The 19,125-nt window shown below is 42.3% G+C and overlaps 1 protein-coding gene across 1 annotated transcript in view; it reads right to left on the reverse strand.

The window, feature by feature from the left end:
* CAPN1 (calpain 1) overlaps nucleotides 1-14,876 on the reverse strand; it is a 65,432-nt gene extending 50,556 nt beyond the window's left edge. The window contains exons 1-3 of the mRNA XM_075837182.1: nucleotides 14,421-14,876; nucleotides 8,202-8,498; nucleotides 141-210 (exon numbers count right to left, since the gene is read on the reverse strand). Coding sequence (XP_075693297.1) covers nucleotides 141-210; nucleotides 8,202-8,468 — 337 coding nt within the window. The 5' untranslated portion in view covers nucleotides 8,469-8,498; nucleotides 14,421-14,876. The remainder of the gene's footprint in view (nucleotides 1-140; nucleotides 211-8,201; nucleotides 8,499-14,420) is intronic.
* Nucleotides 14,877-19,125: the final 4,249 nt, after the last annotated feature.

Consider the following 19,125-nt stretch of genomic DNA (forward strand, 5'->3'; position numbering starts at 1 on the left):
AGTTCTATAAAGTTCAGTTGAATTGTGAGAGGTCGCAGTGTTACAGCTGTACTACAGACTCTAAAATGCATTATCGATTTGCTTCGGTTAAATATTTGTGATTGCCCATCCCCGTCTCATCAACCCTTACTCTGACTTACCAAGAGCTCCTTGGCAGATGTCTGTTCTTGTGGCACCATCCACGATAAACTGGGGGCTTGAAACAAGTTGCTGTATATTAGGAAAACAAAAAGGAGGAAGAAACCGTTAGAAGGTTATAAGTTGAGTATATTAAATGTATTAGGCGTCATCGGTTGGCAGTTGCATGGAGAGAGTGATTGAAACGTTTTTTTTAAAGTATAGTTACAAATTCTCTATCAGATTGAGGTTTTTCTTATGTCTTTTATACTTAGGTCATGGAAAAACCCCTTTACATTGCAGTATTTAAGAGTTTCTTGTGCAACTTTGGATTTATATGATGGATTGGTGTATTTATAAAATAAATCTTCTCAGTTCTCTTGCAGACTGCAGCAGGTTTTCCTCCAGGATTTCCCAGCTATTCACACTGGTGCGGTGTTCCATTCCTTCAAGATTGTAGTATATTTGACAGAGGAATCGCGTAGTCTGCAGCACTATACTTGCCTTTAAATACTCCAGAACCCTGATGGTAATATTACAGACTCTATTATACGTCTATGGGGTTCATCAGCATTTATTGTGATTGTTTTAAAGTACAGATCTATCATACCTATAATGGTTCCATTAAGAATGGAAATCATGACTTAGACCAGGCAGTATTGAGATGCACCAAATGTATCACAGTGGTGCATGCTGTATGATAAAATTGGTGCATTAATATATTAGATGCTATTCTCTTCCATATATAAACTCTTGGTTGCCTTAGTTCGCATTAGGCACATTTTAAGACTGCCCTTCCCTTCTAAGCCACACCCCCCTTCTAGACACTTTAAGGCTGGGTTCACACGAGCATGTTTGCTCTGTAAAGGACAGAACGTATTTCGGCCGCAAGTCCTGGACCGAAGACACTGCAGGGAGCACGGCTCCTAGCATCATAGTTATGTACGACGCTAGGAGTCCCTGCCTCTCTGTGGAACTACTGTCCCATATTGTAATCATGTTTTCAGTACGGGGCAGTAGTGCCACAGAAAGGCAGGTACTCCTAGCGTCGTACATAACTATGATGCTAGGAGCCCGGCTCCCTGCAGTGTGTTCGGTACGGGACTTTCGGCCGAAATACGTTCTGTCCTTTACGGACCGAACATGCTCGTGTGAATCCAGCCTAAATGTGTCCAATGAGGAACAAACATCTGTTCTTAAATTATTCTAAAATCAAATGTGCCAAATCTTGACTCATGTTTTGACACATTCTAGAAGCAGGCACAGTAGTAAATCTGCCCCAATGTCTATTACTGGTGATTCTTACCATGTAATTGCATAAAAATGACAGTACTGTAATTATAACACAAGCTATGCCAGTCAAACAATTATGTAACAGTATGAGTAATAAATACAGATCACTCCGTTTTTTTTATAGTGTATAGTATTTTAGCAATATGCAATTAGCATAAAGAAATCGAAAACTCTACTCTAATAAATGGAGTAGAGCATTTATAGCCCAAATATAGTACAAATCCTTCAAAATTCTAAAATGCATGAAAATCGAGCCCCCATAACCTGTCACCTAGCAATCATTCCCCTTGAATGGTAGTTTCATACAGTCCCCATATGATACTGCCCTACGCTGCATAAATAACAGTGCCAAATAATAGTATCATACAATCCCAATTCTTCCATATGAGTGCCCATAAATAGAGCATGCTATATTAGTGCCAACAATTATGTGGGCACTATGGGCAAAAACAAAGTATCTACCAAAGTACTTTATGAAAGGGTCTGTCGCTGTGCTCTCACAATGGTTTCCACAGTGCTCATTTAATATTGCCTACCTCAGTACACATATTTAGTGCTTGCTATTGCGCCCTGTAAATAGACGTAGATATGACCAGACAGTGTCAGAGAAGCCTTTACTGTGATTGGGTGAAATTGTCTAAGATTTGCTGAAACAACTGGAGGGGTTCCTTAATCAAATAATGGAAACAGTCACATGGATTGGACCAAATTTTGACATATATAAAGGCTTTCCATTCCAACATGGGGCTTTTTTTTAGGTGGGCAAGACAGACAGGTCATTTATTGCCCACTTAATACTCATTTACAATAACTACATGTGAATAACTGTTACATCTATCCTAAAGGGGGTTTTACACTGGGCGATTATCGGACAGACGAGCATTTATAGAAAACTCGTTGCCGATAATTGACCTGTGTAAACAGGGCAACAATCAGCAGATCGACGAGCAAACGCTCGCTACTCTGCTGATCGTATCATTTTTAAAAAGTTAAATATTATCGTTGTCGGCAGCACATCTCCCTGTGTAAACAGGGAGACGCACTGCCTACCTGATAATAATGTATGAGGACGAGCAATCGGAGTAACGACCACTCGTTCCTTGTGACAGTAGCAAACGAGCGCCGATCAACGATGTCTCATTGATCTGCGCACGCTGCACCGGCTGGTGTAATAGGGACTTGAGTATCGGAGTGATGATAAATGGGCTGCTAAAAGTGCACATATACCACATCCAGATTGTAGTATTACTATATGTTAGGCATACCATGCACACATTATCCATGTGCAATTGTGAGAAATTAGTCGTAAGAAGAAAAATATAATTTTTACTTATGTAATTATTTTTGCTGCCATTACAGTCAAACCATCTGGATAATGACAGTGTTTAAGAGCTGAAACTGTATTAACCTCACCGAGTCTTCCCTACAAGGGTCAACCGTTTCAAAGATCTAGTTGGTGCCAGTCAAACCTGAGCGTTTGGTTCTGCACAAAGCAGGGGGCGTGGTTATGCCACCCAACTTAGGCAGCCAGTCAGGAAGCTTTGGGGTTGTGGTTTAGAAGGTGAAATCTCAATGCAGATGTTTTTAGTTTTTGGCTAAAGATTGGCTTTAAGCTACTAGAACCTGAAATAATGTTCTTGATGTTGATGCCAATTTATTTTGATGCCAATTCTTGTCAATAACCCAATCATAAAACTGGTTTATCAGATCCCAACAACTCCAATTGTCTATCACTGACTTTTACCGATTTTGAACAGAGACAAATATAATATATAATTTTGGAATTTAGAATCAAAGGGGTTTCCCCATCCGGGACATTTATGGCATATCCACTGGATATGCCATAAATGTCAGATAGATACAGGTCCCATCTCTGGGACCCGCACCTCTCTAGAACAGGGTCCCCTAAACCCTGTTCTACGTTTCCCGGTTCCCGCTACCACCCGGGACACTTCCTAATTGCATGGTTGGAAATTACAAAAACAGCGTAGCTCGCTGAGCTACACTGTTTCCGTAACTCCCATAGAAGTTATTGGCAATTATGGAATCAGCATATAGAAGTGGAAGATAAATTGGAAGCCTTTTATAATGCACACGAAGGTGAAAGACTAATCTAGATTTGCTAATAAATATACAGTAACTCGTATCTGGGAGGCTTTTCTCTTTTTCTATAAATGAGAAGACATGTGTAAGGAGGGTCACTAGTAAAGTAGTAGAATGTCACAGATCCTGTTTTTCTTCACCGTGCTTGCTAAGTCTTGTTGGAAGCAGTACTTCAACATTATCAGCAGGCATTTAATGGCGTTTACTGTAGATCTTGTTGAGTCACTTTGGGATGTTCTAAGTGGCCTCAGGGTAGAATGTCTTCCAACTATGTTTTAAAGCAGTGGAAGAGATTAGTTTACAACTACCATTTGACTAATGACTAGAGGTGTACATTGAATTGCAGAAGCCCCATAGCAAAGACTAAATAGCGCCCCCTTCTGGTGCGGATTACCATCACAATCCTTACCACCTGGAGGACTTGGTGCTTGTTTGCCCCCAATCTACTTTCAATGATAATTGGGTTCATTGATCACTCTTGTTCACTAAGTGGGCCTGTGGAGAGGGGAGGGGGGGGAGGGAAATCGCTGCACATGTTCTCACCAAACATTAAAATCAGGGATGCAGCCAACCTAGGCTGAGTCACCTCGCTGCAGCAGCCCCAAATCAGCAGCATGGTATGCCTCAATGGTGCCTACACCCTTGTACTGGACAAAGGGGATTGGATTGCACATGCTGATTTAGACATTTAAAGGACACAAAGTAGCAGGTTTAGGTCAAACAGTATGGTGTAAAACTTAGAACAGGTGTTATATGTGTATAGGAACATTCCAGGGACAGGTACACACAGCTGAGGGCCCCATGAAAGAACATTATATGGGCCCCTTGCCCTCCAATATCTCATTATTAATCACCCCATATGTTTCTCTAAAAATCCATCAGTAATTGTGAGACATAAAATTATCTCTGGTGTTTACATGCAATCTTATAGACAGAAGGCAGCTAGTTTGAGGTGGCAGTGGGTCCCCTTTCATACTGGGCCCCTGTGCAGCTGCACATGTTGCACCAATGGTATGTCTGCCCCTGGAATATTCAGAACATAAGGTAGATAATCAATGTCTCCATAGCACTCACTAGTGTATTGGGTAGAGTATTCACACAATTAGATTAGGTACTACTACAGTTTGTCATTTGATGTAACCAATGTGATCTCATACAAATGTTCTAATACCAGGTCATTTACAAGGTAAAGCACAGGCTCCCCCACTCTAAGTGTCCTCTTACACGGCCCGACGAGGGACATGTAAACGAGCGCCAATCAATGAGAGAGTTCATTTACACAGGGAGATGTGCTGCCGAAGATAATATTTCATGCTGCATAAACGATATGATCAGCCGATAAACGAGTGTGACAGATTTACATGTGTAAAAAAACGTGTAAATCTGTGTTTTTGCATCAGTGTGTTTGCATGTGGAATGTGTTTTTCACCCACTTGAAAGCACTTTTTTAATTTATTTTTTCAATGTAATTGATGCGTGATGTGCGTCCGTGTGCTGTCTATGATTTTCACCTACCCATTGACTTCAATGGGCGACTAGGTGCGTGAATATAGGACATGCAGTGAGTTTCGCGCAATGGACACTCGCCGTGTGAAAACTCACGTATGTGTGAATAGCCCCATTGAAATCAATGCGTCCGTGTGCTGTGCGTTATTTCAACGCACAGCCCACGGACGATATTCACGCTGGTCTGAATGAGCCCTTAAAGAGGCTCTGTCACCAGATTTTGCAACCCCTATCTGCTATTGCAGCAGATAGGCGCTGCAATGTAGATTACAGTAACGTTTTTATTTTTAAAAAACAAGCATTTTTGGCCAAGTTATGACCATTTTTGTATTTATGCAAATGAGGCTTGCAAAAGTCCAAGTGGGCGTGTTTAAAGTAAAAGTCCAACTGGGCGTGTATTGTGTGTGTTACATCGGGGCGTTTTTACTACTTTTATTAGCTGGGCGTTCTGACGAGAAGTATCATCCACTTCTCTTCAGAACGCCCAGCTTCTGGCAGTGCAGACACAGAGCGTGTTCGAGAGATCACGCTGTGACGTCACTCACAGGTCCTGCATCGTGTCGGACGAGCGAGGACACATCGGCACCAGAGGCTACAGATGATTCTGCAGCAGCATCGGCGTTTGCAGGTAAGTCGATGTAGCTACTTACCTGCAAACGCTGATGCTGTTGCAGAATCATCTGTAGCCTCTGGTGCCGATGTGGCCGACACGATGCAGGACCTGGGGCAGGAAGTGAGTGACGTCACAGATCTGCACTGCCAGAAGCTGGGCGTTCTGAAGAGAAGTGGATGATACTTCTCGTCAGAACGCCCAGCTAGTAAAAGTAGTAAAAACGCCCCGATGTACGCACATAATACACGCCCACTTGGACTTTTGCAAGCCTCATTTGCATAAATACAAAAATGGTCATAACTTGGCCAAAAATGCTCGTTTTTTAAAAATAAAACCGTTACTGTAATCTACATTGCAGCGCCGATCTGCTGCAATAGCAGATAGGGGTTGCAAAATCTGATGAAACAGAGCCTCTTTAAGTGTGCATGCACACTTAATGTTTAACCTGTTTAACCTGTTTTTCAACCATACACAATATCAATTGTGCTCTGGTTTGACAACATAACGTGAAAAAAAAAATATATATAATTTACAGTATCTATTAGTCATAATCTTCCTCCTGTGGGAATTATAGCACTATATTTCACGGTCTTGCTATACATGTTATAGTGAACTGCTGAGAACAATGACAACTTTTGTTTTCTTAAAAGTCTATCAGTCAAACATTACTTGTCAATAGGGTGCGTCCCTCACAGTCTGAGGGGATTGTACAGTGTCAGACTGTATACAGACTTGCTTCATTGACAAAGGGAATGGTAACTGTTTTTCTATAGAGGCAACTAAAAACGGCTCAAGAAGTGACATGCACTTCTTTTTTGTCGGCGTATTTGAAAACGGGCGCGTAAAAAAAAAAAAAAACAGTTTTTCCCATTGAAATCAATGGGCAGGTGTTTGAAGGCATTCTGCTTCCAATTTTCCGGCCGTTTACGGCACGAAAAACAACCAAAAATAAGCCGTGTGAACATACCTTTAATCATATATTTCCAGGGGGGATAACTGAGGAACGGAACAACAAAGTTCTAAGAAAAAATGCTCCAGAATTTGTATTTTTTTTTAGGAAAGTATTTACTAAAACAGACATATCAGAAGAGATGAGAAATCCTCAAAATAACTGAGAATTCCTATACAAGACTACCAGTGGTGTGTCTGTCTGTGTCACGATCAGTCTGGTTAAAAACAGAGGTTTGCATGTGTAACATGGTTTAATGGGTGTGGTTTGAAGGTTCAGATCTATCCGAATTCAGTTCTTGTCATTCAGCCAGAGGAAAATATTTTCTGATCTGGGAATTTTGCAATGATAAATAGAAACTCAAGCCTTCATCGGTGGCTTACGTTGCAGGAACATATATAATATGATCGAAATTCACTATGAAGCAAACTGTATGTCGGGCGGAAAAGGTTATCACACAAAAGTAGTATCATTTAGCATTGATTTCTGATCAGATACATAATTATGATTCCGAATAGCTAACAACAGTCTAAAATAGTCTTCAATATTAATTCACATCTCCACCAAAAAACTGAAAACACCACTTTTTCTCCCAAGTCAAACTCCTGTGTGAAGCGGAGACCTCAGGTACTCGTCCACAGAGCAGTTTATCTGCCTGTAGAATGGACATGGAAGGAACAAGTTGGTCACTAGCGAGTTTATTCAGTGACAGAAAATCTGAAAATGACTGCCTCCATGTCAGTACAGAAGAGCACCCTAGATCTCAGCTTCGACTTGGCGGAAGGGGGGGGGGGTTTAAATAAAAATGAGTATCATTGTGTTTTGTGCAACTTCCTAATTACTTTTTATTAAAAATGCTTTGTACTTTTTCAGATACAGCTGCTTTGTATTCTGTATACAGAGCAGCTGTATCTAGTGCTGAAACCTGTATCTGTCAGGTCAGCGGCACTGACTGGTTCAGTGACAGTGGGTCCTGTGTGTCTCTGACACGCAGGATCGAGCGATTACCGATCGCATCTAAGTTCATAACTTAGATGTGATCGACAACAGGTGGATCCGACCAGCTGACACTGAACTCGTCAGTGCCACTGACCTGACGGATTCAGGTCTCAGCGCTAGATACAGCTGCTCTGTATAAAAGTTTCAAAGCAGCTGTAGCTCAAAAAGTCAAAATAATTTATAATAAAAAGTAATTAGAAAGTTGCACCAAATACACTGATACACATCCTTATTTAAAAAAAAAAGGGGGGAGCACATAGCCTTTAACAGAGTGCAGTTAAGATTTCAAGTGTCTCAAGTGGTAAACTAGTGCCGGAGCAACCACTATGGATGCACCCCATACATAGAGATCATGATAAGCGCCATGTCCATATGGGAATTTGAATGGACTTACATGGTTAATCAAATACATTAACTACAGTCAAATTAGAACTTTGGGGTTTGAATGGAGGTAGGCTTTAAAATGGCTAGTCTCAGATCATTCCTTTTCGGAAATTACATATTCTACTCATATATAATTTTTGTCAAAAGAAGAGCAGGCAAATAAGGCAAATAGAAATAAGCTGTTTTGACCATGAGGAGTCTGTAAAACTAATTATTAAAGTCTTTATAGTTTCTTACCGTAGGCCGGACCCATTTAACTCCGTAAGTCTTAGATGAGTTTGGACCAAGCTCTTTAAACCCCAGTGAGTGAGCAGAAGAGGGAAAGGTATCATCCTTAAAGAGAGTTCCATTTTGTAAACACTCCTGCTGAATCCGATCAAAATCCTGCCCTAAAAACTTCACAGCATTTTCATGTTTTCCTATGCCCAGCTCATGGTCCCGTTGCTTCTGCAGCTGGGCTGAGATCCCCGTAGCATACACTGGGACAATCACTTCCTCAGACATCTTGGCTTGCCAACAGATCGGAGTTAACGTCTGAAAAACATGCGTCATTTAAATGTTTCAAATACGAATACTTTTAGTAAAAAGAACCTCAAACAGAATTGTTCCAAGTTTACTACTATCATTTGGTGGATCAGTGTTTATCCCCTTCCCTCTTTGGCCACTTTTGACCTTCCTGACAGAGCCTCATTTTTCAAATCGGAAATGTTTCAATTTATGTGGTAATAACTTCAGAATGCTTTTACCTATCCAAGCAATTCTGAGATAGTTTTCTCGTGACACATTGGACTTTATGTTACTGGCAAAATTTGCTCGATACATTAAGTATTTAATTGTGAAAAACCCCAAAATGTAGCAAAGAAAAATAAATTGCAAAAATGTGCATTTTTCTAAATTTAAATGTATCTGCTTGTAAGACAGGCAGTTATACCAAACAAAATTGTTTCTAATTAACATCCCCATATGTCTACATTAAATTGGCATCGTTTTTTGAACATCCTTTTATTTTTCTAGGACGTTACAAGGCTTAGAACTTTAGCAGCAATTTCAAACATTTTCAAGAAAATTTCAAAAGGCTTTGAGGGCCTTATATATTAGAAACCCCCAATAAGTCACCCCATTTTAAAAACTTCACCCCTCAAATTATTCAAAACAGCATTTAGAAAGTTTCTTAACCCTTTAGAAGTTTCACAGGAATTAAAAGAACTGTAGAGGTGAAATTTACACTTACTAAATTTTTAATCCATTTTTTTTTGTAACACAAAGTTTTACCAAGAAATCCAACTCAATATTTATTGCCCAGGTTCTGCAGATTTAGGAAATATCCCACATGGGATCCTAGTGTGGTAATAGACTGAAGCACCGGCCTCAGAAGTAAAGTAGCACCTTTTTATTAGCATATATTTTAGGGACCATGTCAGGTTTGAAGGGCTCTTGCGGTGCCAAAGCAGTGGAAATCCCCCAAAAGTGACCACATTTGGGAAACTACACACCTCAAGGAAATTATCTTTCAAAGTGAGCATTTGAGCTCACAGGTTCATTGCAAAAATTATTGGAAGTAGGCCGTAAAAATTAAAGTCTACATTTTTTCAAAGAAAATGTAGGCTTAGCTAATTTTTTTCAGTTTCCACAAGGACTGAAGGAGAAAAAAGCACCGTAAAATTTGTAAAGCAATTTCTCCCAAGTAAAACAATATCCCACATGTGGTCATAAACGGCTGTTTGGACACACGGCAGGGCTCAGAAGGGAAAGAGCGCTATTTGGCTTTTGGAGATCACATTTAGCAGGAATGGTTTGCGGAGGCCATGTCGCATTTGCAAAGCCCCTGAGGGGACAATACAATGAAAACGCCCAAAAAGTGACGCCATTTAGGAAACTACACCCCTTCAGGAATTCATCTAGGGGTGTAGTGAGCATTTTGACCCCACAGGTGTTTCATAGAATTTATTAGAATTGGGCAGTGAAAATAAAAACAATCCCTTTTCTGCAATAAGATGTAGCTTTAGCTCCAAATTTTTAATTTTCTCAACAAATAAAAGGAAAAAAAGAACCCCAACATTTGCAAAGCAATTTCTCCCGAGTATGGCAATACCCGATATGTGGTAATAAACTGCTGTTTGGGCACACAGTAGGGCTCAGAAGGGAAGCAGCGCCATTTGGCTTTTGGAGTGTAGATTTTGCTGGATTGGTTTCTGGGCGCTATGTCGCATTTGCAAAGCCCCTGTGGGACCAAAGCATTGGAAACCCCCCAGAAGTGACCACATTTTGGAAACTACACCCCTCAAGGTATTCACCTAGGGGTGTAGTGGGCATGTTAACCCTGCAGGTGTTTTGCGGTAAATTAGTGTGCACTCTAATGTTGCAGAGTGAAAATGGGATTTTTTTCCATAGATATGCGAACATGTGGTGCCCAACTTGTGCCACCATAACAAGACAGCTCTCTAATTATCATGCTGTGTTTCACGGTTTTGAAACACCCTACATGTGGCCCTAATCTTTTGCCTGGATATTTGACAGGGCTCAGGAGTGAAAGAGTACCATGCAAAATTGAGGCCTAATTTGGCGACTAACAAAGTATTAGTTCACAATTGCAGAGGCTCAGATGTGAAATAATAAAAGAAACCCCTGAAAAGTGACCCCATTTTGGAAACGACACCCCTCAATACATTTATTAAGAGGTGTAGTGAGCATCTGCACCCCACAGGTCTTTTCCTTTAATTGATTGTGCTGCGGATGGTGAAAAGTAAAAATATCAGTATCCGTTCACCACGTGGAATAAACAACATAATATTTTTATAGTTCAGGCGGTTATGGACGCGGTGATGCTAAATATGTATGATTTTTTTTCAATAATAAAAAAAGGACTTGATAAGGGAACAGGGTGATTGTTTATTATATGTTTTAAAACTTATTTTATTTTTTTAACTTTTTTTCAAGTCCCACTAGGGGACTTGAAGGTCCAACCGTCAAATTATTTTTTTTTTCAAATACATTGCACTACCTATGTAGTGCAATGTATTAGATCTGTCAGTCATTCACTGACAGCAAGCCGATTAGGCTTCGCCTCCCGGCGGGGCCTAATCGGCTTCCGTAATGGCAGAGCAGAAGGCGATTGTTAGGTCTCCTGTTGCCATAGAAGCAGTGGCCAGCCCTGATTGCATGGCAGGCCATCTGCTAGCAACCTCTATGATGCAGCGATCGCTGCACCTAAGGGATTAATGGCAGGGATCGGAACTAGCTCCGGTTCCTGCCATTACAGGTGGATGTCAGCTGTAACATACAGCTGACATCCACCGGTGAGGATGCCGGCTCAACTCCTAAACCGACGCCATCTTGCTGTCGGCTGCGGAAGGCTTACGGGTTCCGCCGCCGGGCGGGTCCTGGAAGTCTTCCACGCTAGGCAGACCGGGAGGCCAGTATTAGGCCTCCGGTTGACATTACATTACCGGAACGCCAGCAATTTCATTGCTGGGGTTCCGATGAGCTGCAAACAGCTTAAATGCAGCGATCGCGTTTCAGCACTGCATTTAAGAGGTTAATGGCAAGGGATCGAAGCTAATTTCGGTCCCCGCCATTACAGCCGGATGTTAGCTGTTAGATACAGCTGACATCCGGCGATGGTGGCACCGACTCAGCTTCTTAGCCGGTGTCCACCAATTGTTGCATGCGACAAATGTCTGGAAGGGGTTAACACCGTTGCCTTGCAGTACATCTGTATGGAGTTTGTACATTCTCTCTGTGTTTTTGCGTAGGTTTCCTCCGGTTTACTTCACATGCCAAAAATATACGGATTGGTAAATTGGCTTTCTATGTATATAGGCCCCATATGTGTGCGTGTGAGAAAAGGGCCTCCTTCACAAAGGTTTTTGTCTGCCGGTTTAGATTGTATGAAACAACGTACATAAGAACTGAATTTTTTTACATGTAACAAGCATTTTTTTATTGCGTTTTTACAAGCATTTTGTTGGCGTCTTCTATTTAGTGACCTTTTGTACATGCGTTTTTTCTGGTGTTTTTAAAGTCCCGTAGAGAAGCGTATGAGAAAAAACGACCAAAAAAAAATCTCATACCCAAAGCATGCTACGTTTTGAAAAAAACACCACAAATCAAAATGCTTTATATGTAGCCTGATCAATAATACACTATAAAGTTTAAAGAGGCTCTGTCACCAGATTTTGCAACCCCTATCTCCTATTGCAGCAGATCGGCGCTGCAATGTAGATAAGAGCAACTTTTTTTTTTGTTTTTTTTAAAACGACCATTTTTGGCCAAGTTATGACCATTTTTATATTTATGCAAATGAGGCTTTCTAAAGTACAACTGGGCGTGTTTAAAGTTATGTCCAAGTGGGCGTGTATTGTGTGTGTACATCTGGGCGTTTTTACTACTTTTACTAGCTGGGCGTTGTGAATGGAAGTGTATGATGCTGACGAATCAGCATCATCCACTTCTCTTCGTTACCACCCAGCTTCTAGCAGTGCACAGACACACAGCGTGTTCTCGAGAGATCACACTGTGACGTCACTCACTTCCTGCCCCAGGTCCTGCATCGTGTCGGACGAGCGAGGAGGTCAAATAGACTTACCTGCAAACGCCGATGCTGCTACAGAATGAACTGTAGCCTCTGTCGCCTGGTGCTCGGTGTCCTCCTCGCTCGTCCGACACGATGCAGGACCTGGGGCAGGAAGTGACGTCACAGCGTGATCTCTCGAGAACACGCTGTGTGTCTGTGCACTGCCAGAAGCTGGGTGGTAACGAAGAGAAGTGGATGATGCTGATTCGTCAGCATCATACACTTCCATTCACAACGCCCAGCTAGTAAAAACGCCCAGATGTACATACACAATACACACCCACTTGTACTTTAACTTTAAACACGCCCAGTTGTACTTTAGAAAGCCTCATTTGCAAAAATATAAAAATGGTCATAACTTGGCCAAAAATGCTCGTTTTTAAAAAAAAAAACTAAAATGTTACTCTTATCTACACTGCAGCGCCGATCTGCTGCAATAGGAGATAGGGGTTGCAGAATCTGGTGACAGAGCCTCTTTAAAGTAACATCTGGCCGCATCGTTTTTTAACCTAAAACAAACGCTGTGACAAACCCCAATGAAAAAAGCCGTGTGTGAATAGTAGAATTTAGAAATTAGGAGCCTCATTGGGCACAGGGACTGAAATGAGCAATGACAATCTTTGTACAGTGCTGCAGAATATGTCGGCGCTATATAAGCAAAGGAAATAAATAATTTGGTGAAGATCATGCCATAGTGCTCATTACGCAAACGGCTTTAAGAAAATAGAGTTTAACATTACATAACTTTTATGGGAGACATCTAAGAATGGATGAAAGGCCAGATCTGAGAACTTCTCTCTATATTCGGTTTTTCCAGCCAGTAAAAGTTGATGGCCTATCCTCAGGATAGGCCATCAATAGCTGATGCGTCGGGGGTCTCACTCCCAGGACCCCCGATCAGCTGTTTTGAAGGGGCCACATCGCTTGTACAAGCGCTGCTTCCCCTTCATTTCTTCTTGCTCACTGTGAATCTCTGACACACACTTAGCAGCGATTCACAGGTAGTGCAGCCTTTTCCCCCATTGAAGTGAATATCGGCCAGGAGAACAGGTTATCATTATCGTCTCCTCCTAGATGTGATCAGCTTAGAAACCATCTTCATCCACGACAATGAAATGTCAAGATTATTTGCATATGCTGTATTTGACATAAAGCAGTCCATGGGAGGTTTTAGCAGGAATTATTTTTTGGGTGAGGCACAGACTGGCAGGTTCTGCTTACAAACTTAATACGCTTTCTTTGGCACAGTGGACTGGTTTCTTGCGTTACATGGAGACTGCATTTATTTTATGTATTGAATCATAATGCCTATAAAAGTGTAAACCCACTGCGCCTTTCACTTAACACTCAATACCACTGACAGCGTGACAGATATAGCAGAGTTGAGCTGGTTATGGTTCACACATGGTTCAGTACTTTAACACCAGTGACTGGCGTTATACCATCAGAAGATATAGATGACTAGCAGCTCTAGTATGTAGGCAGTCCTCCTCTAGTCGCTACCATTAAACTACTAAATACTATTCAAATAGTTGGCTTTTACCATTCTGCACAATTTGTGTTATCTGCGGTTTTACATAGGACTACAGGTAAATTCACAGCAGTTATCACAATGCAGTCCTTTGGAGTTAGCTCTGCCTCATATATTTGTCAATAAAAACAATGTCACCGTATACACAAGTGTATTCATGTCTATTATTTGTACATTTATAGTTGCAAAACACCTATTTATGTAACTTATTGGGACCCACAACACCATCTTGTTACACAAACTTGTTACTTTCCTCAAATGTTCTATCCCTATAACCACTCCCCCAAATCTAGAAAATACAACAAAGGAGGGTCCTTTTTGAGACATTTCTGGGTTACATTTTGCCACCTACCTGTGCTGAGGACCCTGGTGGCTGCTAGTGAGGGTCTCTCCGTGTAATAGACGGCAGCTTTCGCAGTCTCACCCTTCCTGGTAGCTTTTTTTGGGCTGTGTTGCTCTTGCTGCAGTCTCCTCCCTGCTCTGCCAGCTTCTCAGACACTCCCTTGGGCTGTCTCTCAGCAGACACTCCCTGAGACTGGCTTTCCCAGCAGCTGTCTCTCCTGTCAGACCCTCCCTACTGTCAGTATGTGGTGTTGTTTGATGTCTCCACCTTTTGTACAATGTGCAGTCCTATCTCTAGTGTATGTACCGCAGACAATGAGCTTCCTTTTCTCTCAGTTTGTGAGTTGACCTCATATTATCCCCTTTATATCCATCACCATTGTTCCTCGCTACCTGATGGCGATACTCGTCCTGCTTGCTCCTCACTTTCTGTAGCGTCCTGTGATGTCTACTGGGTGACGCCTAGAACTGCAGAGGCTCAGCCCTAATTATTTGGGCCTGAGGAGATTCTTAAAGCTATAGGTGGCATAGAGGGTAATATGAGGACAGTAATAGTGAGGCCTCCCTTCCTCTTCAAGGGGTTATTCAGTATTTAGAGGAGGTCTGCAAAACCATCTAAATATTGCTCAAAGGCACAGACACACATGCTATAAAGAAATTGGCCAGCAGGGGGTAAACAGACACATTTATTATACGTTTTACTGTCAGCAGATATGACGCATTTCCTCCAAAAAAATGAGTATGACGCATATCCTCAAAGTATAAGTACTGTATATTAGTGTACATCTGCCAGAAATCAACAATTTAGGACTGGGACACAGAATATTCTAAAGCCAAACAGTGATGTACAAGGCTTTTATAAACAATGTTTCAGTGACATCATAATCTTTATTTGTATAGCGCCAACATATTCCGCAATGCTTTACAATCGGGATATTTGAATGTAATGTGCACAATAAACACTGTATACTTATTTGGGACATAATAAATCCAATATTACCCTTTAGTGAAACCCTTTTTAGTATTGTATGCCAGGTCTGATTTGCCATGAGCTGGCCGCAAGGATTTTGTGGTAGAAAATATTGCACGAACTGTATAAATTAGATGTCCATATCAAGCTTTGTGGTTACGTTTAGTTTATATACAAGGGTGTAACCAGAGACTGCTAGTCCAACGTGCTGCCCCTCCAAACATGTATAAAAATAAAAGGCTTTACTCATTGCCCCTAAGGCCTCATTTACACGAACGTAATATACGCGCGTGCGACGCGCGTGCTTTGCACGCATGTCGTACGCACCTATATTAGTCAATGGGGCAGTTTAGACGATGCGTGAATTGCGCTCAGCGCGTGTGCGCAGAAAAAAACTCACGACATGTTCTATAATCATGCGTTTTTCGCGCACTCACGCACCCATTGAAGTCAAAACCACGCATGCCGCACGGAAGCACTTCCGTGCGAACTGCGTGATTCGCGCAAGAGCTGTCAAACTCCTGAATGTAAACAGAAAAGCACCACGTGCTTTTCTGTTTACAAACATCCAAACGGAGTGTCAAATTCGAGATGAGCGCACCGAACTTCACCGGGTTCGGCCAAACTCGTTTTGACCGAAACCGGTAAAAAATGTTCGGGTACGCGACGTCAGGAGACAGTCACTGTCCACGGTGCTGAAAGCGTTAAACTGGTTCAGCACCATGGACAGTGACTTCCGCTCCGAAAATCCATGAACCTGTAAAAAAAAAAAGACGTTCTGACTTACCGATAACTCCGGTCCGACCTCCCGGGATGACAGTTCAGTCAAAGTGACAGCTGCAGCCAATCACAGGCCAAGCACAGGCTGCAGCCAATCACAGGCTGCAGCGGTCTCATGGACTGCGGCGTCATCCTGGGAGGTGGGGCCGGATGACAAGAGAGGGACGCGTCACCAAGGCAACGGCCGGGAGCCCGGACTGGGGGAAGCAGGAAGTTCTTGGTAAGTATGAAAGTCTTTTTTTATTCACAGGTTGGTGTATATTGTGTTCGGCATTCACTGTCGAGGGTGCTGAAAGAGTTACTGCCGATCAGTTAGCTCTTTCAGCACCTTGGACAGTGACGGGCGTCGACTAGCCTCATCTCTATGATGGCGGCTGCGCGAAAATCACGCAGCCGCGCATCATACACGGATGACACACGGAGCTGCCAAGTGCCTTTTGCGCGCGCAAAACGCAGCGTTTTTTGCGCGCGCAAAATGCACACGCTCGTGTAAATGAGGCCTTAGTCTCTTGTCCGCAGGGGGCCCACCCCGGTTCCCCCGTAGGTTGCCATATCTAGCCTGGTCTGTACCGCAGCTCATACAGGATGTTGTATGCGATGCAGCACACGAAGACCAGCGTCAGGACCTTGTATGCAGAGCAGCGCAGACCTCCTGATGTGGCAGCCTGAGGGGATCCTGGGCGGGCCCTCACCCCCTTGGGGGCCTGGTCGCACCCCCCGCGACCTTAGTCGTTGCACCACTGCATATATATACACCAGGTAATTCTCGCAGTGGATATGTCCAATGTCGCTATAGACACCCATTGACTCAACGTTTGCTGAGAGTGTTTACATAGCATAGTCAACTACTCCTTTGAGTATACTGCGTGGCATAAATTTCTTTAATGTAGGATACTATAGGCGATGTATGCACAAGTATGGCATACAGTTGCATACGTTACTGAACATTAAAGAAAAACCTTGATGTGAACAAGTCGGCAACCTTTTTGACTATAGCCACAATCAGAAAACTATTGGCCGCAACAGAAATGGGAAAAAAATGAAGATCAGACACTGTATATATATGTTCTTGCTCCATGTCAACTTCACATCTGAATTTTCCTCATTGTCTTTTCTGATGGAGTAAAAGATAAAAACTAAGGCATAATTTACACAAGCGTAATATACGCGCGTGCTTTTCATGCGTGTCGTACGCACCTGTATTACTCTATGGGGCAGTGCAGACAGTCCGTGGGTTTTGCGCAGCATGAGTGCGCTGCGTAAAACTCACGACATGTTCTATATTTCAGCGTTTTTCGCGCATCACGCACCCATTGAAGTCAATGGGTGCGTGAAAACCACGCAGGTCGCACGGAAGCACTTCCGTGCGAACTGCGTGATTGGTGCATCAGCTGTCAAACTCTGAACGAAAAACGCACACGCTCGTGTAAATCAGGCCTAAGCCAACTGAAAACCATCGTCCTTCTGTGAAATGCGGGTAGTGTGCATCAATATGTTCCACCAGCGCTTTTGCTCTACAGTGATGGAAAGTACTTGATGTAAACAGAAGCATGGACTGGTGGTTTCCCTTTCGGCTGTTTGCATATTTCCCATTCGTTATAAGGCCTTATTCACACGAACGTGTTAAATGTCCGTGTGACGGGCGTTGAAACAACAGCCGTCACACGGGCCTATATAATTCAATGTGGCCGTTCACATGGCCGTTCTTTCAACGGACCGTGTGAAGGGTCCGTGAGAAAATAGGACATGTCCTATTTTTTCACGCCTCACGCATCCCTCCATAGACTCTAGTCTATGGGGGATGCGTGATATCGAGTCCCACAGCGCAGAGCACGGATGAACCTTGGACGTGAAAAACGTCCGTGTGAGTCTAGCCTAAGGCTGGGTTCACATTGTGCATTTTTGTTGCGTTTTTAAATGCAGCCTACAGAAACGCATCTGAAAAAAACAAATGTGTTTTTTAAATTCTACAGCTGAAACACTTTAAAAAACGCATAGGTATTTAAAAAACATATGCATTTTTTAAACGCGTTTCCTTAGGCTGCTTTTGAAAATGCAACAAAACGCACAATGTGAACCCAGCCTAATAGAGAGCGACAGTGCACTTGTTTGTAGTTTGAATACTCCTAGAAAGGTGTTTTCCCACGATTAACATTTATGGCAAATCAATTTGATATAGTTGGCTGATACAGTTTCTCCCAAAGACTTTAATGAAGATCCATGAAAGGCTAAATCTCCGCTTGAAAAAGAGGAATAGGCATCCTGGACCTCTAACATTGAGACATTTATAGTATATCAAATTGATATGTTATATGTTCGAGCTTGAGAAAGGCAAAGGCTAGATCAATGGCTTTGCATAGCAATATCACATCCTGTCAAAGCCAAAACAGCGTTACATCCATCTGCAAAATGATGAGAGTCTGTGACATGATGGGACATTATGGTCTTGCTTTAATGCTTTATGGTATGACAAGCAGGACAAGCAAGCTGTCCCAATCCTCTGGCAGGATTGGGTGGTTGCAGTGAACAGACATCATCACCATGTAGCTATAGCCTTATTGCTAGTAACAATGCTTAATCAAGCCTTGTCTCATCCTAGTTGCTGCTAATCAGGATCAATATACTTCAGTCTGATATGCTAGAATAATATTGCTAAGGTTTTCTTCACACATACTTTTTGTGCAGCATTTTTTTGGGACTTGCAATAAATGGCATTAATGTTTTGTTTTTTTAGTGTTTTTGTGTGGCAATTTTTCTATTCACATATTTTTTACCTGCTCGTTTTCAGGCGTGAATTCTTCTGGATTGAAGTCCCTAAGGCTATGTTCACATCTCAATTTTGCTCTACATTTAGCGTGCATGTTGGGAAAGCTCGCTAAGTACAGGCTAAACGTGTCCATAGGGCTCTATTAGCCCTGACGGAGACCGAAAGAATCTCCTCTTGGCCTCCGTTGGGCTGATATAC

The sequence above is a fragment of the Rhinoderma darwinii genome, chromosome 9 (assembly GCF_050947455.1).
Source record: "Rhinoderma darwinii isolate aRhiDar2 chromosome 9, aRhiDar2.hap1, whole genome shotgun sequence".
Taxonomy (NCBI): domain Eukaryota; kingdom Metazoa; phylum Chordata; class Amphibia; order Anura; family Rhinodermatidae; genus Rhinoderma; species Rhinoderma darwinii.